The 24,471-nt window shown below is 34.9% G+C and overlaps 1 protein-coding gene across 1 annotated transcript in view; it reads right to left on the bottom strand.

The window, feature by feature from the left end:
* Ammecr1 (AMMECR nuclear protein 1) overlaps nt 1-24,471 on the bottom strand; it is a 118,782-nt gene that overhangs the window by 56,378 nt on the left and 37,933 nt on the right. Inside the window, exon 2 of the mRNA XM_048336906.1 lies at nt 779-889. Coding sequence (XP_048192863.1) covers nt 779-889 — 111 coding nt within the window. The remainder of the gene's footprint in view (nt 1-778; nt 890-24,471) is intronic.

The following is a 24,471-nucleotide window of genomic DNA, read 5'->3' as shown; positions in this document are numbered from 1 at the left end:
GTGAGTGAGGACCAATTTCTTATTGGACACTGTGTATGTCCAAGCTATAGAAACTATAGCAGATAAAACCCCCCAAATATGAACAAAAACAGGAAATTCCTTTACTAATAGCTTATTATTTAAGGAATTCTCTTCTTTTGAAATAATTTTGGAACAAACTTTGTTAGAAGTCTAAATGTGAACAAAAAGAATCAGATGGTATGCTAGATAGCTTCTGGCAAGCTCAAAAATGAAAAAATAATCTTAACAACTGTAATGAGGACCTTAACTTTGTCCTTGTGTTACGTGAAACAAATAAGCAAGCTACAATTAATTTGGGGTAAAAGATGAATGTGAATAATTATTTGGCAAGCTAGAACATCATTTTCTTCCTTAGTTCACTTTTTAGTTCCAAAACTACAGAAAAGTATAACAAATGTGTTAAAGGTCTAAATAAAGAAAACATAATCACTATTATAGAAATAGTATATGTTGGTAACCCATGGATATTTGGTAACTGATTTTTTTCAAGTTATACTACATAAGCTGGCCACTGAAAGGAAAAAAATCACTTCAAAGCATGTACAGCATAAGGCATGTGATTACAATATTTTATATTATGGTAATAAATATCAATAACATTTTATAAGGGATAAAGTAACTGGTCAAAGAGAAGAAAACTGATATGAAAGGAGTGAAGAATGTTAATAATTTAGTAAAGGAGTTAAATATCAGGTTCAAGTTTCATCAACTTTTTGTTTAGAATGTAGAAGCAAAAGTAACAAAAATTGGTGTTCACCTGGTAAGTGTGTACTCCCTGAGTCCTGAATGCAAATTCATGGCAGAAAAAGTACCTATGCATCCACGCAATCTTTTGTCTCGACCAATCTTCCATGTTACAAACAGTGGGCTGTAATGGAAGATTAAAAATAGGTTAATCAGTCAGTTCCACTCAAGCAAGTATTTATTGAGCATTTACCATATGCTAGATTATATGCCTGAGATATAAAGACCAAAAGACACATCCTCCAAGGTCTCAATACAAAAAATAAGAGGAGGTTATTCCATGTCCTACATGTTAGGCACCAAAAAAACTCAAAAACATTTCAACAAACTATATTAATCCTCACCAACAACTCTAAGAAGTTGATGCTAACAATTCTTTTTAAGGGATGAGACAGTCCCATGGTTGATATATAATAAAGTAGGAACTCACATTTGGGCAACTTGGATGACTACTTGACTCCTTGAGAAAAGTGCTGTGAAAGATATATGATGCCTATGAGGCAGTCATAGCCCTCTAGAAGTCAATACAGGAGGCAGAAATGTATATAGTAAACTAGTTCAGGCAAAAAGAAATAAGCACTATAAACTATGTCCAAACGGCTATAGGAGGAAATTCATTATGCCTGATAATCTTCAATTTGGCCTGGAAAAATTAATAGGGTTTAGAGAGGTGAAAGACAATAGCAAACATTAATAAACAAATATTGCTAAACTTATTGTAATTTTTATTAAAAGTGTCACCTATAAATAGGACTTCTCAAGCATCAAATCACAAAGTGTCAATTATAATAAGAGTAGCCCAAATAACATAGTTTTAAATGAAATTTAGCCCAGTAGTTATTTGGATTATGAAATGAGTGAGAACCTCAATTACTAGTTAAGTCAAAAACAATTATGTCCTAATTAGAAGCAATTTTACACTGGTTTTATGAAATAACTTAATTTACACATTTTAGGGTATTTTAGGGATGGTCTGTATTAATGTGAGTATTTACCATCTTATTTAATGCATTCGTTCTTTCTAAAAAGTTAAAACTTAAAGTTAAAATTTCAGGGCAAAATACATATGTCATACATATTTGTATTGGTGAGTTAGAAAACATGATTACTTTAAAATGCTTTCTTATACGTTATCAGCAGTTGAATAAAAAGATACTCCCCGTCAAGTCACTCAATCATCCACCTCAGACATTTATGTTAGGCCAAATTCTGACAGCTGCAATGGCAGATGAGTTCCCAAATGAATAAACATATAAACCAAAGAGAAATGCCAAAAATTACTTTGTTCCCAGAACCAAAAAGCTGCTAGCACTGACAAAGACAAGGAAAGCATAGGGTCAAAGTTAGCAATCAAGCACAAAATGACCTATGCTAAAAGTACCAAAGTTAAAATTTTCATCTTTTATATACCATATATATTATATGTATTATATACATATATATAACTTGAGACAACATTTTAATGAAGCATTAAATTAAGCATAAAACAAAACATTTGGAAATTTTGTATTCTTTTTATAAATTTTGTTTTTGAATAAGCATCCATTAGTAATACAAGAGGTGATAATTTCATACAGGCATATTACACATCTATATGCATCTATATCTATCTCCCCCATTTTAAAAACAGTGTCTGGTGGCTTTCATTATGCTGTCTTCACACACGAATATACACACACCTCTGTGCATATATGTACATACACATGTATAAACACATATATATTATATTCTTTGATCTTAACAATTGATCAGACAAGAATAGATGGGATAACTTTCCTTATCAAGTCTTTTGTTACTCATAGAAATATCAGTATTATAACATTTAAACATGATCTTCAAGTTTCTGTTTTCCACTTTGAAACTTGGTATCATCAATGTCAGCAATCATTTCTATGACCAAATACAAAAATTTCTCAATCCCAATGACTATACATAAGACAGTTCCTTTGGCAGCTACAGAATGAAGTGAGTCATACTGTAATATATAGAACAGTGCCTTTAAAATACCATGATGGCTTCTCAATACACAACTACACTGAATATTTTCTTCCTCAGTGACTTGAGTGAGAAATCTAAAAGTGGGAGTGAATTAATTTCCTAGCAAGAACTGTAGGAATGAAAGTCATTTACAAATATCTTACCTTTGACTCTCTTATTCATTCCAATAAAATACATACATCATTCTTACAATAATATAACCCTATCCGCTTGAGTAAATATTCAAAATATATATGATAATTCGTTCCAATAAAATACATACATCATTCTTACAATAATATAACCCTATCTGCTTGAGTAAATATTCAAAATATATATGATAAACAGAAAATGTGCACAAACTAAACACTATGCTGTGTGGTGAAATAAACTGAAGGACATTCAAACACTGATTGGGGGACTTACATACTGTTCTTTTTAATACTGTGCTGTCACTGATCAGGAGATGATTAATTCAAGGCTTACACTCAAGAAGATGCACTGCATTTTTGCAAGGCAGCCTAGGGAGCAAATTCACCCTATAATTATCAAGGGCATGCGGGTGTAAAGTGCATAGCACATTCAGTGAACAGGTAGGGTGACAGTCCTGATAACTTGCTATGGTGTCTTCCCAATTTAGCATTCTTTGAATTTTAGGCACCTGTGTGTTCTCAGGAACTCTGATAAGAGGTGAAACACATGCAGTATCACCTATACTCTCCCTTTTCCTTCTTTGCCCCAGACAACACCTACTTTAGGAGCTGAGATTGTGAGGAAGTGTCTGTCAAAGATGGGAGGGAGTGCTAGTGGGCAACCCAACTATGTTTCGGGCAGATGTCTTGGAGATGGAAAAAAATTCAGATTTTTAGTAGATAGAATGAAACTATCCCTCAAGACTCTGGGACCCTGATTTCTCATTTACAAATGTTCATCCAACATCTTTTATAAAAACATGTCTGTGGACTAAAATAACTTAAAATATCTGAAAGCAGCATTTAATGGAAAAAGGAATCCAGGAAATGAAGCATTTTAGACTAGACTGAACCAGAATAAACATAACTGAGCACAAGAGACAGCATCTTGCGTGTGAAAAGTCCTTTGTACAGGCCAATGACTAGAGGAACATTCAATACGTATTATCTAAAAATAGCAGCAAATTTTTTCTTCACTCAACACACAGAGGGAAGAAACCAGCAATTTCATTCTTAAATATGCCATTAAAACTTGTATGAGTTCCCCAAAGTACGTAAGACAGCATAATCAGAATCAGATCAAAGGAGAAAAATGGTTTTGAGCCTGTTGAGGAGTTGCTCAATGACAGGGAAATAAGGAAAATAATTCATAGTGAGACAAATACTAAATGCTTTAAAAATACCTTTGCAATATGGTTTGAGGCCACCTACATACACTGAAAAATACAAACTAACACGCTCAAAATGAGATAAAAAATTAATGGTAATTTTTATCTGATGGTGACCAGACATAGCTTTTTAAGGAATTATCATTATCCTACAGTTTGTGTATCACTACATTCTGAGAACCATTTTTCTAAGTCTGTAGATAGGAACAGAAGTAATGACTACATCTAGGTGAATCTTCTCTGCCAACTGGCAGCCAATACAGTCAGGTCAACAGTAGCTCTATACTTTCATAGAAACAATAATACCAAAAGCAATGAGTATAGGGCACTCCCCATTCCAGTTATAAGTCTCATCAGTGTCCATCTTCTAAGACTGTTTTAAACCAAAATTGATACATTTGTGAGGGTGAGGTATAATTAGAGCAGACAATGCAAAGGGTGTACTTAGTTAATATTGTACCTCAAAACTTATCTCTTTTCTATAGCAAGATTAAGGTATAGGTAAAAAAAAACTATGGCAAGCCCCTATTCTGGCAAATTGTTCTTCATTAAAATTTTATTACACAGAATAAAATTTCTAGGTAGCAATACATGATCAAAATGTTAACAGTCCCTACCAATATATTATTTTACTATAGCAGAGATAACTCTGCAAAGTTGTTTATATTGAAGTAGACAAATGGAAATAGAGAAGCCCTGTCTCTTAGGTTTTTTCTGCCATTAATGATTGCCTCTCAGTTGAACCATGGTTCTCAGCAATATAGAAAAATATCCCACTATATTTACTACCTCTAGCATCCAACTGAACCCAACATCATAATTCTCCAGGATCCTAGAGCCTTAAAGAAAAACAGAAAGGGTAGTGCCATATTTTCACAACCAGGTTAAAACCTTTAGGAAGGAATTATATCTTATCCAAATCATATGAACTACAGGTTGAACTGATTAAAAACAAAACAAACAAAAAATACCTTGCCTACTATGGTTAAATTACGAATTAATTGGGCCAGGCTGCCATAACTAATAACAAAGCCTGGGTGGTTTGTGCAGTAAAAACTGACTTACATATGAAACTGTAACCCCTATGTATTTCACTTTGACAATAAAGAAAAAATAAATAAAATAAAGGTTTCCAAGTCCAAAATCGAAGTTATGGTAGGGTTTAGAAAGTGGTGGAGGCTCTCTTCCTTGCTTGTAGAAAGCTACTCTTCTCCTCACATGTTCTTCCAGTATCTATTCGTACAAAGTCATTAATTCTATCAGATCACTGCCCTATCTTCATTATTTCACTCAAGTATCATTTCTTCCTTATAGGCCTTATTCCCAAATACACTGAGAGTTAGCATTGAACATATGATTTAAGGGAATGGGGGGAGGCACAATGAAATATAGTCTATCACAAATCTCTAACAAACACTTTAGTACATAGTGAAAATTATACAACAGCATAAATGACAGTCATTTGCTGGAAAAGTGTTTAAAAGAGGATTCATTTCTTCACAAATTACAGATGAAAAAAGATCCAGGAATCTTGGGGAAGAGTCAACAAGATAGTTGTTTGCAGTTTTCAAGTCAACAAATATTACTATTTTGTATTTTTTTCCTATAGGAAAAAAGAAAGTAGGTAGGCCAGGCATCAAAGGCTAAGACAGGATGATCAAGAGCTAGAGGGTAACCTAGGCAATATAATGAGACCAAGGATAGTCACAATATATAGCCAGATGCTGTTTTTTTTAAAAAGAAAACTAACCAATCAAAAACAACAAAAAATGAATAGTAAGCACAACTGTAAAATACCAGAGCACACAGAAAAATCCTATTAATACCACAGTATTCAGGTGATCAGGAACATTTCCTCTTTCTCTGGGGGGTGGGGGGAAGATACCAGTACAAACTAGAAATACCAGATGCCAACTTACAAGTTTTTACACTGTTCCCATTAGAAGCCCACAGAAAAGACTACCATTTCATCTTTGATGGTTTGCCAACACCTGTTCTGTCAGTCTTCTTGTTTCACTTTTTCCCTGTGAACAAGTCAGCTTTCATCAAATCCAGGTCTCCTATCTATTGTCTACAAATAGCATCCAAATCAAAATTTCTACTTGCCATTGGCTAATGACTACTCAGCTAGGTACAGGATCTGATATTCTGATCAAGTAATTAATTTGATGGGGTAAATAAAACGTAATTCTACCAGATACTCTGAAATTCAACGCTATAAGGAAAGAGAGTTGTGGTAGGAGGGGTAATCGTAGAAAAGCAAGATTTTTGTTACTATAGATGAAGAAAACACATGTTCCCACCATTGCCTTATACTACACTCCTCCCTTCAATCAATCTTTCTAAATAGCCTATTACCCACAGAACTCAGGAAAGAGACTATGTAGCATGGATTACTAGAGAAGACCACAAATAGTTTAAAGTGGTAAACGGGAATGACCAAGTTTCAACACTTGCCTTTGCCTAGTGTTCTCAGAAATCCAATCACAGATGCATTAGCTGGCAATTACTAGGGGAAGGAAAGGCATCAAGAGTGTAACAGATGATTGGGGGACCTGATTTTTTTTTTTTTTTTTTTTTTTTTTTTTTTTTTTTGGCCAGTCCTGGGCCTTGGACTCAGGGCCTGAGCACTGTCCCTGGCTTCTTTTTTGCTCAAGGCTAGCACTCTGCCACTTGAGCCACAGCGCCGCTTCTGGCCGTTTTCTGTATATGTGGTGCTGGGGAATCGAACCTAGGGCCTCGTGTATCCGAGGCAGGCACTCTTGCCACTAGGCTATATCCCCAGCCCTGATTTTTTTTTTAATCAAAGGTAATCACCACTGACACACAACCACCCAAATTACAAGCATATTTTAAGGGATTAGCATGATTCATGCAATTTTTGAAACTGAACCATTTCTTCCTCTTAGCAAGACAAAATGAACAGTTTTCAGGCAACTTTTAAAAAATTCAGTTTCAGACTGATATGCTGAGATAGTCTATCTTATTTTGTTTATTAGGTTCCTACCTTAGATGAGAAACATTACCTAGACTGGCAAATAATACTTCAATGTATTTTCTTTTCCTAATTTATATTAGAGTGACTATTGAGTTTAATATATGGTAACATTTAAGGATGACTAGCTGTATGTTTTTATAACAGGAACATATCAGAAATCTTTATTGCTTGAGAATCTAATATAAATTTGAAGTGACAATTTGCTACAGACTTTGAAAATTGAAATAATTTCTACTTAGAATTCTGAAACCATTTGTTCAAAAAGCTTTAAGGCATGAGACTCAGCTTTTACTATGAAACAAATAGCACATTGAGCAAAAAGAACCTTATACTGAAGTTCAAGATTCTTAAATTCACTGTAAGTAAAACTAAGAAAAAGTTCAAAAGCTTGAGAATGAATATCAGTGGGTACAGTCAAGTCCTACTTTCCTACACCATTAAAGACTTTGTTTTGATTCTTCCATTTGAGGGAGTATACAGCATAATCAGAATTCAGAGTACTTTAAACAGAACAAGGAAAACAACCAAGGGTTTGTTTTGTTTGGGGCTTTATAAGTATATTTTACCTCCTTAGCTAATGACCTATCTTATACCATATTTTGCTCATCACAGAGCCCAATTAGATGTACAGCAGATGGGAAATAAGTTTACTGATGGAAATAAGAACTAATACAAAAAGAGATGGAAAATTATTTGGCTTCTTCATTCTAGATGTTCTTCTCTCCCATTCCAAGGAGATCTGATGATTAACTAAGCCTATAATAAAACGGATGTATTTGTTTTTCACATGTTTTCTTGGCTTAGCGAGGTAACAATCTTAATTTTAAGGTCCTTGTATTGGACTGTGTGTTCCCATGGAAGAGAAGAGCTGGAAAAACAGCTTTATAATAGGGATTCAGCAAGACCTTTCCAGTTCAGAGAGAAAACAAAAAGCAAGATCAAAGAAGATAAAATGGGAGACGACAGCAGTCAGCTGATGCCATGTTGTCTGTAAGTGATGCTTGTGTTGCCTTTGTTTCTTGCATTTCCCTCTTTGCAGAAATTATTCAGCCTCTTAAGAACCTCTACTATGAAACACTCAAGAAGTGGAGGGGGGCTGGGAATACGGCCTAGTGGCAAGAGTGCTCGCCTCGTATACATGAAGCCCTGGGTTCGATTCCCCAGCACCACATATACAGAAAACGGCCAGAAGGGGCGCTGTGGCTCAAGTGGCAAAGTGCCAGCCTTGAGCAAAAGGAAGCCAGGGACAGTGCTCAGGCCCTGAGTCCAAGCCTCAGGACTGGCCAAAAAAAAGAGTTATAAAAAAAATGAAGGGTTTTTATTTTATAATTTTTGTCTGTCTATGGTACTAGGGATTGAACCCAGGGCCTTATTCATGCTGGGCAACTATCACTAAGTTATATGCCCAACCTGAATTTTTTTTAGGTAAAACTGACATCTTTACTGCCAAAATGCTTCCTCTTAAAAATCAATTTTATCAAAATATATAATGTATGTAACAAAGCACCCAATTTATACTTAAAACTTTAAAAATGTGCCTATACATGTAACTTAAACCACAATTAAAACACTTCTATCGGGCTGGGGATATGGCCTAGTGGCAAGAGAGATTGCCTCGTATACATGAGGCCCTGGGTTCAATTCCCCAGCACCACGTATACAGAAAACGGCCAGAAGTGGCGCTGTGGCTCAAGTGGCAGAGTGCTAGCCTTGAGCAAAAGGAAGCCAGGGACAGTGCTCAGGCCCTGAGTTCAAGGCCCAGGACTGGCCAAAAAAAAAAACAAAAAAAAAAAACACTTCTATCATCCCCAGTTTGCCCCATGCCATTTTGCAACCAATCCCCTCCTTGAAGTACTAATGACAAACAACAATATGCTTTGTCACTACAATTTTATCTTTTCAAGAATTTTATATAAATGAAATCATCCCACACACTAGCTATTGTGTTATTCTTTCACTTAGAACAGTATTTTTCATATTTATTCATGCCCTGTAATCCTTTTCATTTCTTAATATACCACTGTATAGACAGACTATGAGTTTTCTTTTTATCTACTGAAATATAGATGGATGTGTAGGTAGGTCACTTTCAGCTTGGAGATATTAGAAGTATATGCATTATTATTTTTGAGGTAAGGTCTCACCATGTTGCCCAGGCTGGGCCTGACTATGATTCTCCAGCTTCAGTCTACTAAGTAACTGAAATTGTAGGCACACATTGCTGCATCTTGTGTATATAACTTGATGAGTTTGGATGTGTGCAAACAAAATAGTGATAGCATTGCCAAAACCTAGGTAATTGACATATCCAATGCCTCCCAAAAGTTCTACCCCTTTATTTTTATTAAGATGAGAACATTTACCATGACAGCTACGCTAATAAACTTTTGAGATGTCAAATACTGACTATACTCACCTACATTGTTTAGCAAACCTTTAGAACTTGTCTAGCAGAACTGAAACTGTATCTACCCTACTTCCATTCTTGTAACCACAATTATATTATCTGCTTCTAATAATTGAACTATTACAGATGTTTCACAAAAGTGGAATCATACAGTGCTTGTCCTGTGACTAACTTAATTCGGTTATCATAATATCCTCCAGCTTCATCCAGCTTCATCCATGTTGTTACAAATAACAAGATTTCATTCTTTTCTAAAGGTTGAACAATATTCCATTGTCTGTGTATACCACATTTGTATTCATTCATCTGTTAATGGATATTGTGGTCAGTTCCATATCTTCGTTATTGCAAATAATGAAGGAATGAACACTAGGTTGGAGATAACACCTCAAGAGCCTGATTTCAATTCTTTTATATTTGCACTCAAAAGTGCGATTACTGGAGCATATAGAAATTCTGCTGTAATCTATTTCTGAGGGATTCTTACACTTTTCATAGGTAGTGTACTATTTGGCATTCTCACCAAGAAGTTCCAACTTCACTAGCCTCACAAAGTAAGTTGGGAAGAAATCCTCTGCGTTTATTTTCTGAGTTGGGTTTGGTTCTTACATATTTAACAGAATTCACCAATGAATTCAGTAGAGGCTGAGGTTTTCATTGTGGACGTATTTTTGTTTGTATTGGTTGGTTTTGGGGTGGGTGGGTGTGGGTGTGCATGTGTGTACATGTGTGTGCTGTGGCACCAGAATTGAACTCAGGGACTCCAGCTCTCATTTGGCTTGTTTAGCTTGTGCTGTGCAACTTGAGCCATGCCTCCAGTCTGGCACTTTGCTAGATAATCGAAAATAGAATTTTCTGCTCAGGCCAACTCAAACTTTGATCCTCTGATTTCATCATCTTGAGTAGCTGGCATTATAGGCATGATCCACTGGCTCCTGGCTTGTAAGATGGCTTTAATTACAAATTTAATATCTTTAAAAGAGTTAAGGATATTCAAAATTTCAAGCTCTTTTTGAGTCAATTTTGGTAAATTATGTTTTTCAAGTATATTTTTCTATAATACATAAGTTGTACAATTTCCTACCATAAAGTTCTTTATAATATTCTTTCTTTTCTTTCCCTTTTTTGCTAGAATGGATTAGTTGTTGAAAGGGTGGTGGTTAATCAAGACATATTTGTTGAATATAATATGTAGATTTGAAAGCAAATTTATTCCAGTAGTGTTAGGTCCAGTTAATAGTGTTGATTATGTTTTCTATTTCCTCACTTAGTTTTTTAACTATGTGTTCTATCAACTACTGTATTAAAATATCTAGCTCTAATTACATTTTCGTTTTATTTATCCTTTCAGATATCATCATGCATTCTTCAGTTTTGTTGGAGGCACACATATTTAAGATCATTGCAATTTTTATGAATTGATCACTTTATCATTAGAAAATGGCCTGCCTTATTCTTTTTTAAAATTTTTATCTTATTGTAAAGGTGATGTACAGAGGGGTTACTGTTACTTAAGTAATGAGAACATTTCTTGTCAAACATTGTTACCCCATCCATCACTTTTCCACCACATTCCCGCCCCTGACCCCTCCCCCCAAAGTTGTAACCTTCATTTCCAACATGGTATCTTGTGAGAATTGCTGTTGGTTCACCATTTTGTCCTTTGTCTCACCATTATGTGATTACTCCTCCTTTCCCCAAATCAGGTAAACTTATATATGACTCAGGGTACCAAAATAAAAAAGAATAACAATTGAGAATAAAGGAAAGGATAAAAATGAAAGAAAAAAGAAATGACTTTACATAGTTTATTAAAAAACAACAAAAACCCTCTTGTTTTCATATCTTGGAGTTCATTTTGATTAGCATCGTTTTATGTATGGTCATATGCACATTGCTATTGAGCTATTGTGATCCTCTGCTAGGACTATCCTAGACATATACTAATTACTACAAACGAAGGAAACCATGAAGGCCTGTGTTTCTTTGGGTCTGGTTGACTTCACTTAATATGATTTTTTCCAAGTCTTTCCATTTCCTTATAAATGTGGCAATATCATTCTTTCTGATGAAAGCATAGAATTCAACATCTCTGGCCATAAAAGAAATACAAATCAAAACCACATTGAGATTCCACCTCACCCCATTAGAATGGCCATTATCAAGAAAACAAATAATAACAGATGCTGTCGGGGATGTGGCCAAAAGGGAATGCTACTACACTGTTGGTGGGAATGTAAACTGGTTTGACCATTCTGGAAAGCAGTATAGTTTCCTCAAAAGACTAAACACAGAGCTCCCCTATGATCCAGCAATCCCATTCCTGGGCATTTACCCAAACGATCACAAACAAGGCCACACTAAAGCTACCAACACAATTATGTTCACTGCAGAATTATTTACCAAACCCAGATGCCCCTCAGTAGATGAATCGATCCAGAAAATGTATACACAATGGCCTGCCTTATTCTTAGTAATAAGTCCAAAGTCTAATTTGTTTCATATTAACGTAGGTATTCCTGGTTTTTTATTAACATTTAGATATAGTATCCTTTCTCATCTCTTGACTGTTAACCTATATCTACCTGTCCTTAACAGTATTTAGTTGAGCTTGCATTTTTATACAACTTTTCAGTGAGAGTGGTTAGACTGCTTATATTTAATGTACTGGTATAGTTAAGTCTGTCATGTCTATATTTGATATTCCTTTTTTATATTACCCATCTGTTCTCTAGTTCTCTACTTGCATCCTCTTTGGGATTTAGTAGAATTTTTAGTATTTTACTTTGTCACCACTATTAGCTTACTATGCCATTTTAGTGATTGTTCCAGATTGTAAAAGATGCATATTTAACTTACTGTACTGTTAAGTAATATGCCACTGAAAATATAATGGAAGGACTTTAACACAATCTTTCCATTTTACCCTTCCCATTCCTTGAGACTTCATATCTTTTACTTCTTCATACTTCACAAATCCCATGATAAGATCAGTAATCTTGCTTAAAAGTATCACTTTTAAGGAAATTTTTAGATGAATAAACTATCTTTTATATTTACTCCCACACTTGCTGAGTATATTTGGCACCCTTCATTACTTTGTAGCAATCCACATTTACGTCTGGAATTGTTTTCCTTCCAACGAAGAGCTGTTTTTAATATTTTTTTGTAGTTCAGGTATGCTCATGATAATTATTCCAATTTTATCTGAAAAATATCATTTCACCCTCATTTATTTTTGTCTCAATTTTAAAAGATATTTTTATTAATTATGTAACGAGATTGGCAGCACTATTTTGTCTTTCTTTTTTTCTTTATTGTCAAAGTAACGTACAGAGGGGTTACAGTTTCATATGTAAGGCAGTGAGTACATTTCTTATCCAACTTGTTACCTCTTCCCTCGTTCCCCCCCGCCTCCCCCTCCCCTTTTTCTTCTCCCCCTCTATCTTTCAGGATTAAAGTTGCTATTCCATTGTCTGCTGGCTTTCAGTAAATATATGGTTTTCTATATGTAATGTCTCTACCCCCCCCCCAAACAGGTCTTAAAATATTCTGTCACTCGTTTCTATCAATTTTATTATAATTTTCATATTGTAATTTTATTTATGGTTTTCATGTTTTGGAGTAAATGAACTTTTTTGTGTCGGTACCAGGAACTGAATTCAGGCCCTCTTGCTCTCATTCAGCTTTTTAACTCACAGCTGGCACTCTACTACTTGAGTGACCTTTCCATGACCCTAATTTTGCTGGTTACTGGAGTTAAGAGTCTCTCAGATTACTCTGACTGTGCTGGCTTTGAACCTCAATCCTCAAATCTCAGCCTCCTGAGTAGCTATGATTATAGGCATGAGCCACTAGCTCCTGGCTAAGTCAACTTCATGGTATAGGAGTTTATAGTTTTCGTCATACTTGGAAAATTTCTGATCAATATTTTTGATGGTTCCAGAATTTAACTCAGGTCCCCCTAATTGCTGGCAAGGTGCTCTACCATTTTCATCATGCCTCTAACCTCTCAGTATTTTTCAATTTTTCAAGATTTTTTTCCTGCCTATTCTTTCCCCTTCCCCATGTTACTCCAATTACATTCATACAAATCTGGTTGATACTATCTCAGAACTCACTGAGGCTTTTTTCTTTCCATTTTTTTTCATTCTGTTTGAGCCTGGATGATTTCTATTATTTATTCAAATTTCAAATTCATTCATCCTTTCCTTTTTTTTTTTTTTGCAGTCCTGGAGCTTGAATTCTGGGCCAGTGTGCTATCCCTGAGCTTCTTTTTGCTCAAGGATAGCACTCTACCAGTTGAACCACAGCATCACTTCTAGCTGTTTCTGAATAGTTTATTGGAGATAAGAGTATCACAGACTTTCTTGCCCGGACTGGCTCATAACTATGATCCTCAGAGCTCAGCTTCCTAAGTAGCTAGGATCACAATCATGAGCCACTGTGCTCACCTGTTCTTTCTTCTGTAATATCAAATTTGCTATTTATTTCATCCAGTGAAACTTTACTATATAAAATGAAAATTTTTATATAGTAAACTTTTCAGTTCCCAAGTTTAGTTCTTCATATGTCTTCCATTCCTTATTATATTTATGCATTTTTAATCCTTCAATATATTTTCTTAGTTGTTTTAGAATCTTTGTCTGCTATTTCTATAACCTTTATTGCTGGTTGTATTTGTATTGTCTGACTTCCTAACAGTCACATTTTAGTGCTTCTTGGAACAGCTAGTAATTTTTGAATGCCAGCTAGCTATTATAATAATCACATTGTTGAGTGTCTGGATTTTGCTGTCTTTCTTTAAAGAGGATTAAACATTTTTCTTATGGATAATTACTTTCAAGATGTAGTTTTAAATTTCCTTTATCTAGCTTTTATTCTAGGGCTAGTTTAATCCTACAGCTATGGTATCACTTCTTAGGAACTGTATTGGATACAATGAACATGGACAAGATCTAAACATTTGCTGTAGGAACTCAAATATCTCAGCTCTGCATGAGCTTGTGGCTTGGCACATGCACAGATTTGTATTCAGGCAAAGATAAAGGGGTGTCTATGCATTCCTGGAGTTACTTCTTCCATCTCTAGTACTTTGTTCTACAAATCCTGCCATCTAGGCTTCCCTCAGTGCTAATCTCTGTTTCATTAGTTCAGCAAGATTGAAGGCTCTGCTTCAGTTCCCTGTAGTAATGTTATGCAGTTGCTACAGGCCGGATACAACCATTTTTTCCCTTTGTCTCAGAGATCAAAGGCCTTGATGACTGTTGCCCAATGTCTGAAACCAGTTTTTTCATGTGTTTTCCTCCAGTTTTAGTTGATTATGAGGGATGCAATTTGGAACAGAGCCAGACTTGTACCAGTTATTCTTTCATGGATAAAGTGGAATTCCTGAAGCCCTTCAACCCTGAGTCACTTTAAGGGTCAAACTCTGTGGTAGTTCTCATATCTGAAATGTGGAAAAACCTGTCACAAATAAGAGAAGCTTACTACCAGCAGAAAAATACCTCAGGAAGCAGAGGGTAGAGAGACAGACTTCTTTAGTTTTGATGAACATGAAGTGTCTCATTTCACTCATTTCATGAAGTGACCAATTTCAGGGGCCCCAACACACCACTCAAATCCAAAGGTTAGAGATGTCACTTAAAAAATTTCATATTGAGAACTCTAATGTCCGGAGTAATGAAATTAAAAAAAAATCAAAGCTGCCAGGTAGAAATTGAACTTGACAAAAATGCCACCTCACAGTCATACTGATATTTCCTGCTTTAAGTCCATGCCAAAAATAGCTCATTCCTCTTATTCTCTTATCAATTAAACAAAAGTAAATGCAATATGAACAGCCCTATTTACAATGCCTAAACATCTTGAGGTAGTTCTTAATAATCACGAACTACATCTGATGCAGATATTGTACTATTGCTATTTTTAAAAGACATTTTTAGCTATGATGATGTAAATACTCTAACAGAACACCTATTTACCTCACTATATTCATACACAGCATTGAATTTACCACAGTCTTACTAATACAAATCCCAGAACAACAATGTAATATCAATAGAAGAACAGTCACCTAAGGACAGGAACCCTACATTAACAAAGCCAGATAGGCAAAGTCCTTTTTATAAAAGAATAGGAAAAAAATAATGTGGTAGGTCACATTAAATTATTAAATCTAAAAATTTATTTTAAAACATTCGCAACAAACATACCAGACAATACTATATTAGCTCAATATTCTCTTTAGGTAGTCCTATGTGATTGCCTACTTCAAAGCCTGTAACTCTGTAAACAAATGAAAATGAAGCTAACAAAAGGGCCAAACTCCCTGGGAAGATAACAAAGAACACAGTAGCCCTACTAACAAGCTCCAGTACAACAACTTCCTATGTATATTTAAGTGCTTTGTTTTTGAAAAATCTCCAGCCGAACTGCTAGGTACATGGCAAAATGTTATTGGCCAAAAGTGGTATATATGGTCTAGAAATGAGGGTGACACATTCAGCTTAATCCTATCAACAGAACAAAGTGTAATTTGCCACCTGAGCTATTAAATATGTTCATACCCCTGGAGTTCTACCTAGAAGTCTTTAACACCAGAAAAGAAAAACACCACCAAAACTTTGTTTTTTACATGAATCTCACAAAAGATAAAAAATTTTAAGCTTCAAGTAGGAAATGTACATACTGAGCCTCATAATCAACCTAGGATTTCGATACAAGTAAAGAAGAAAACATTTTTCCTATAATGACTTTTCTCACCAAATTTCTAGTTAAAGATACCTTCTGGACTATACTTGTCTTATTTGAATACTGCTAGGCTGATGAAAAATATTTCTGTGAAAACTCATTTGGTGATCAGTTTCATGTGCCCTGTATTCTTATTGGACTGATGCCAACATATCACAAAGCACCTCTTCTTCAATGCAATGAAAATGAGCAATGGTGAAATCAATGTGATTAGTTATAATAACAAAGTTAAATCCAAAACATTTTCTACAAGAACACATTTGTAATTTTGAAGAATAAAATGCTCTATTGATCTAAAACAGTTCTCATAATGAAGTACCAAATTATATAATACATGAAAGTATATAGCCCAGAAGCCTGATTCAATAAAAGGTAGGCCTCTTTTCATCCCCAATCTGTCCCACATGATCTTCACAGAAGTCTAGATTACAGAGTTTTAAAAGAAATAGTTTTATTATTTGGAGGTAACGACACTTTCTTCCTTATTTCCTTCTCCACTAAAGTGGTACTTTAAAAAATAAAGTAATAGATTAGAATAAATGTTCACTAAACTTTACTTGTATTAGAGACTTGCCTACTAGGCAAGGAAGGGTTCTACAACTGAACTTTATCCCCAAAACCATCAGCTATTTATATGTCAATGAAAGTTCTTTTAGGGCCAGAATGAAGACAACTTTTAGTCTATCTAGTAGTCTACATGGAAGACCATTAATTCTGAGGCCAGATATGGTGGTGCACATCATTAATCCCAGCACTGGGGAAGCTGAGGCAAGAGGATTTCAAGTTCCTACCCAGCCTGTCTGGACTATGTAGCAAGACTATCACCAAAAAAAGCCAAGAAAGTAAGGTATTACTAGGAAACAAATCAATAAAGATTCCATTGCTGAATATGGAAATGTTTGAGATTAAGACAAAAACTTATTTTAAATTACAATTTTCTAATGAATTACAAGAGATATGAACATATTGAAAATGATATATGTATATGTGTCTATATGCATACATATGTATAGACAATCATAGTAACTAAAAATAGCTAACATATATTGTATCAGGCCTCTTTAAACAGGGTCTTCCCATTTTAAATCCTCATAAAACCCTATGAGGTAGACAATTATGTTATGTCCCATTTTAAAGAGGAAAATTGAGAGCAGAGAGAAAATGCATTTGACATTGGTCGCATAGCTATTAAGTGGTGAGGCCAAATTTTGGCCCTTGGCATAGTGGCTCCAGAGCCAACTATCTACCACATACTACTAATATATGTGTTCCTGTGTGTGATGTTTGATAAAAACCAGCTGCAAAACAGTATTCTCACATGAACAGAAAACAGAGTGGGTACAGATAAGACTGTTGATACTATATATAATAAAAATTGAACTAAACATTTCAATATAAGAAATGCAAAACTTTTCTAAAATATTCTAAAGATACCAATCTGGAAAAATTTTGCTATAACAATATAAATTGACTGGATATTAATAAATGACATCTCATTGAGATAAATGATCAAAACCTTCATATACCATTTTTATTCACCATAAATTTAATACATATTTACTATAAATTTTTCTTGGAAGATATAGCAATCTAAAAATATGAGCCAATAAAACTCATACTTAATCTCACAACCCAAAGAAAATACAACTTTACACTGCTTCCCAAATCCTTGTATGTGCAAATGTACATATAATTAAGATGGTGCACTAGGCTGGGGCAGAGTCCAAGGGGATGAGGAGGTTGAAAGGCCCTGGATTTGATCTTCAGCATCCCTCACCAAAAAAAAAAATTCCACACTCATATTTTACAGTTTCCTATAGTTTGTCAGCGGAACTGTATAAACATTTTCCCATGATTTTTTTAAAATATTTTAATGGATCTATGATAGTTCATCGTATGCATGTACCAAAATTTAGATAATCCTATCTTTCTTGTTAAACTTGGGGAAAATTTCTATACATCAAGGCTTATCTAGATCTCAGATTTATTTTCTAAGGCTATATTGGATTTTCAATTTTTCTTAGAAAAACAGAATTGCTAGATTAAAGTACGCAAAAATGTTTTACAACTCTTGATTTTATTTTAGTAATATGCTTTTCAGAAAGCCACTGGCACTAAAACGTATGGCTTCAACAAGTTAAAATTTGAAGAATAGTTATTTACAATCAGCATTTATGAATCATTTTAATTTGTGACAGCTTCTTTAAATGTTCTCAATGTTAAATCAGTAAAGCACCACAATGGAAACAGACTGTCTTAATATAAGGTCAAATAGCAATCATGCCTTAAAAATTAAGCTCAAGTATATTTGTCTCATGGTTAGAATAGCTTCTTTCCCACTTACACACTTCCTTTTCTTCAAAACTATTTTTTGGCTGTACTGAATTGTTTTGATTTTTTTTTTTAACTCGGGGTCCTACACTTACTGTTTCTGACCTCAGAAATCTAGTAAGTAGGCAAACCACATACTAGGATCGCAGAGTTCAAACTCTTATGGTTAAGTAGTACAAAATTGCTGGAATAAGGCAGGAAGAGGACATGTCAGGAGATAGCATTTCTTTTTTGTTTATGGTTGACATATGGGTTAAAATATAGAGTCTACTCTATACCATCAAGAGCCAAATTACCAAGCACAAATTTTGGACTTCACAGTTCAAAGTGCTGCTCAGTCTGAGGAAATCTGGCCCTTGGTGCAGGTAGGTAGAAGATATAATAGATTAGTAAGCATGCTGTAAGTGACTGTCCAAAACACTTCTTCAAATAAATTTCAAGGTATCTTTGCCAACCAGAAAAGTTAATTTCCACTATTCCATCTGATAAGCATCCTCTGGTTTAGGAAGTCTGTTATTCAAAAAAAAAATACACCTAAGCCAAATGAGATGCTTTGCTGAAAACACCTAGAAAAATGCCTAGTCCAGTTGTATTACTAGAATACCATAAAATAGATATCTTACCTCTTTTGAAAGGCCACTAATCTTATTCATCAGGCTCACGTGAAAGAGGATCTAATCACCTCCCAAATTCTTTTAGAAACTAAGATTTAACACATAAATTTTGAGGGGCTCATAGCATCTCCAAAAGACCCTTTTCCTCCACAGAAACAGAATAGAAAAAAAAATATTTTCATCAAAACAAGGCAAAAGTGCATAGCAAGAAAATAGTTGCCAAAAGCACAAGGTTTTACACAAAAGATAGCTAAATTAAGGCAGAGAAAGTTCAATGCAAAAAATAAAAAAGAGAAAGTCATCAAATCTCAGAGGTGAAAATTTGACAGCAGCAAGAGAAAAGGGTAGCTTGATGGTTAAGCCTCAAGTGGCCTGTGATGGCATGGAATAGAAAGTCAACAGCAGAATAAACCTTGGAAATACACACGTGTTGAAATTTAAAAAGTGCTCTTAGACAACAAATGGTCACAGAAGAGATAAAAAAATACCCCAAACAAAATGAAAATGGAAAATAGAAACTTCTGAAGTACATCAAAAGCAGTCTTACAAGTGAAAATAATAGCAGTAAATATTTTAAAAGGAGCAAAGATTACAAGGTAAAAAACTAAAAAAGAACAAATAACAAATACTAAATTTAGAAGGAATGAAATGGCAATGATCTAAGCAGAAATAAACAACTAAAACAGAGAAAAACAATAATGAAAAATTTTATGAAAAATAAACATCAAAGATAAACTCTTAGCCAAACTAACCAGACAAAGTGACTATTTAAATAAAATTAGAAATAAAAGAGGAGACAATATAATACCATTACCATTGAAATTCAGGACCTTAAGACACTATCATAAACAAATGCTAGCAACATGAATAGCCTAGAAGAAATAGATGTTTTTAGACACATAAAACTTATCAAGAATGTATCACGAAAAAACAAAATCTAAACAGATAGCTAACAAGTGAGAAAACTGAATGAGTAATAAAACATCTACCACTAAAAAAAAAACAAAACAGTACCAGAAAGTTTCACTACTTAATTCTGGCAAATACTTACAGCGCTAATACTAGTTCTTCTCAAACTACTCCCCCAAACTTAAATACATGAAACATTTCCAACCTCATTTTACAATGTTATCATCACAGTGACCAGGTCACCACAAGAAAAGAAAATAATGGGCCAATATTTCCTGTGAATATACATTAAGAAGAATATTAAAGTAACTATCCACTATGACCAACTGGGATTTATCCTATGTACACAAGGATGCTTTACCACATGCAAATTAGCAAAATCACAGAAAAATCAAAAGGTCAGTCTAGAAGTGTAGCTCAGTGAACTACAACACTTGTCTAGCATATGCAAAGACTTGAGTTCCAGACTCAGCACTATAAAAAAAATCTTATGATCTTCTATACAGAAAAAGCATTTGAAAAAATTCAATATTAATTCGTGACAAAAGAATGTTTCCACTAGGTACAAAAGAAATACATGTCAGCACAACAAAGGCTATCTATGACAAACACAAAGCTAATACCATTTACAGCAGTGAAAAAAATGAAAATGTTTTCTTTAAGATCAGGGTCAAGACAAGGATATGAACTTTCATATTTCAACACATTTTACAGGTCCTATCCAGAGAAATAATAAAGACAAAAAAAGAAAAGGCATTCTAAGCCAAACACGTCTGTAATCACATTCTTTTGAGAAGTGAAAATTGGGAAGATCCCATCTCAAGAACAAGCCTCATTTAGTTGTGTACCTGCATCTCCAGCTATTCAGAAGACTGTAAGTAGGAGGGTCACAGCCTAGGTATACCTCAACAAAAACGTAAGACCCTACTTTAAAAAATAACTGTAGAAAAAAGTGCTTAGAATGTGGCTCAAGTGGTAGGGCATTTGCACAAGTTTCTGACTTCAAACAAAAAATAACAGGAGAAGGGGGTGCAATCTAATAGAAAATAAATGAAACTGTACTTGCTGATGGCATGACCTTAATCTATTTTTTAAAAATTAAAATACTCACATTTTCAAAAACTGTTAGAAATCTAGATACTCACACAAAATGAGACCAAAAGAGGACACTCTTAGGGGAGAAACACAAAGGTGCAAAGCCTATGTGCCTCTTTATATTTATTTAAAATTCTATCAAACAGAAAAACGGATAAAAATGAAAAAGTTTCAGCATACAAAATCAATCAATAGTGTTCCTATATACTAACTGCACACTATCTAAAAAGAACAGTGCTCACACTTACATTTGCCATTTATAATAGCAATGTGACATTAAGTATGTGTAAATTTTAAAAATCTGTATACTGAAAATCTACAATGTTGATAGAAGAAATTGAAGTGGAAAAATATCTAATGCTCATGAATTGGAAGACCTGATTAAAAATGTCCATGCTACTTTAAATGATCTACAGATTCAATGAACTCTAGTAAAATTTCAATGGCATTTTTCACAGAAATGAAAAAGCAATCATTAAATGTGTATGGAGGTATGAAAACAAATAAAGAAAAAACCATCTTAAGTACCCAAAGTAATTCTTAATAACTAAAACACTTATTTTAGTAGTCTTGGGATGTGAACTCAGAGCCTTATACTTGCTAAGCAGGTACTCTTGCTCATGAACCCTACCTCTAGCTTTTTTTTTTTTTTTACACTGAGTGTGTCTGTGTGTGTCTGTGCAAACATGAGGTGCAGTCCTGGGGCTGTATCTCAGGGGCTGGGCTCTGTCCCTGAGCTTTTATGTTCAAGATACTAATCTACCACTTGATGACTTTTTTGTGGTTAAATGGAGATAAGAATCACATAGATTTTCCTATCCAGGCTGGCTTCATATCCTCAGATCTCAAGCTTCTTGTGTAGCTAGGATACAGGCGTGTGCCACCAGTGCCCACAAACATGAGGTACTTTTTTTTGTCAGTCTTGGAGCTTGGACTCAGGGCCTAAGCACTGTCCCTGGCTTCTTTTTGCTCAAGGCTACCACTACCTTTCAAGCCATGGTGCCACATCTGGCCTTTTCTGTTTCTGTGGTGCTAAGAAATCAAACCAAGGGCTTCACGCATGCTAGGCAAGAACTCTACCACCAAGTCACATTCCCAGCACCAACACTGGGTACTTTTTAGATACGGTTTCACTTCCTGTCCGGGAATAGGCCTGGACCATGATACTCCTATTTTCCATGTCCTGTTGTAGCTGCAATGACAAGCATGTAGCACAATGTCCAGCCTCTTCCAATGAGATGGAAGTCTTCTGGACTTTTCTGTCCTTCCTGGAACTGTGATTCTTCTGATCTCATCTTCACACTTAGCTAGAATAATAAGCCACCAGCAACTGGTAAGAACAATCTTGTAAGGCATCATGTTACTTGACTTAACATTATAAAGCTACTGTAATCAAACAGTATGGTACTTCAATAAAGAGAGACAAGTGGAAAAAAACAAAATACCCAGAAATAAATGGACACTTTTTTGGTCAACTGATTATATATTTTGCAAAACCTGCCAGGATACATAATAGAAAATGGATATTCTCTACAACAAGTGAGAAAACTGGATAAGCACATGCAAAAGAATAAAATTAGACCTTTATGTTGAATCATATACAAAATTCAACTCAAAATGAACTAAAGACCTAATAAGGCCTGAAACTATAAAACTACTAGAAGAAAATATAAAGTGAAAACTCCATGACATTGTTCTGGCAACAGTTTCTTTAGATTCAAATACAAAGAATTTATGTTTGAAAGTATAGGCAATAAAATTAAAAACAAACAGGTTAGCATCAAACTAAAAATCTTCTCTACCGCAAGGGAACAATTATCCATGTGAAGAAAAAACTCACAGAATCGGAAAACATATGTGTCAACTGTATACCTGATAAGGAGTTAATATCCAAAATAAATAAGGAACCCAAATAACTCAAGAGTAAGAAAACAAATATCCAATTTACAATTGTGAGAAAACTTGAACTTTTTTTTTCTTTTTGTTTTTTAATGTGTTACTGAGTAATCAAACCCAGGGCTTCATGCACGCTAGACAAGGACTCTACCACTAAGCCACATTCCCAGCCCTCTTTGTTTCCTTCCTTCCTCCCTCCCTCCCTTCCTTCCTCTGAACATTTTTCAAAAGAATACATGCAAATGGCTAAGAGATACACGAAAAAAAATTATTGCTATCATCAATTCTTAGAAAGTGCATGAAGCCCACAATGAGATATTATTTCATATCCATTTGAATATTTTATAAAAATATAGACAGGAAGCAAAAATACAATTCTAATATGTTGTTTATGTGAACACAGACTAATGTGCATGCCTTCTAGAGGTGGAGGCAGGAGGAATGCAAGTTTCAGGCCAGAAAGGGTTCCATACTGAGACCCTGTATCAAAGAATAGAATAGCACAGAACAGAACAGAACAGAACAGAATAGAAATTTTAAAAGATGTTTAATTACTCTAGTGATTTGGGAAGACCATCAAAAATCTCAAAATTTCCAGGCACCGGTGGCTCATGACTGTAATCCTAGCTACTCAAGAGGCTGAGATCTGAATATTGTGGTTCAAACCAGCCCATGCAGGAAGGTCCATAAAACTCTTAGTTCCAATAAACTACTCAGAAAAAGGCCAAAAGTGGCACTGTGGCTCAAGTGGTAGAGTGCTAGCCTTGAGCAAAAAGCAGCTCAGGGACAGTGTCCAGGCCCAGATAACTGGGGAAAAAAGTCTCAAAACTACCACAGAGTGTTGTAGGTATAGCTCAGTGCTTGCCAAGCATGTATGAACACTTGGTTAAACCCCCAGCACTAAGAAAAACATCTTCCATACAATCACATATTCCCACTTCTGGGTATATGTATAAAAAAGGAACTAAAATCAATATATTTTTTAATTTTTCATTTGGTGTTTATTTTGTATATTGTTGCCAGAAAGGACATTTTCGCATCGGTAACATACAACCATGATGAAAAGTAGGAATGGGTTTGAAACATAACTAAGCCCATTTCTAGATGCTACTCTTAAAATCAATATCGTGTGTGTGTGTGTGTGTGTGTGTGTGTGTATGCGCCAGTCTTGAGCTTGAACTCAGGGCCTGGGCACTACCCTAGAGCTTTTGTGCTCAAGGCTAGTAGTGTTCTACCACTTGAGCCACAGCTCCATTTCTGGCTTTTTTGGAGATAAGACTCTCACAGACTTTCCTGCCTGGGCTGGCTTTAAACTACGATCCTCAGAGCTTAGCTTACTGAGTAGCTAGGATTACAAGCATAAGCC

The sequence above is a fragment of the Perognathus longimembris genome, chromosome 28, assembly GCF_023159225.1.
Source record: "Perognathus longimembris pacificus isolate PPM17 chromosome 28, ASM2315922v1, whole genome shotgun sequence".
NCBI lineage: Eukaryota > Metazoa > Chordata > Mammalia > Rodentia > Heteromyidae > Perognathus > Perognathus longimembris.
This window is presented reverse-complemented; position numbering and strand designations above follow the sequence as displayed.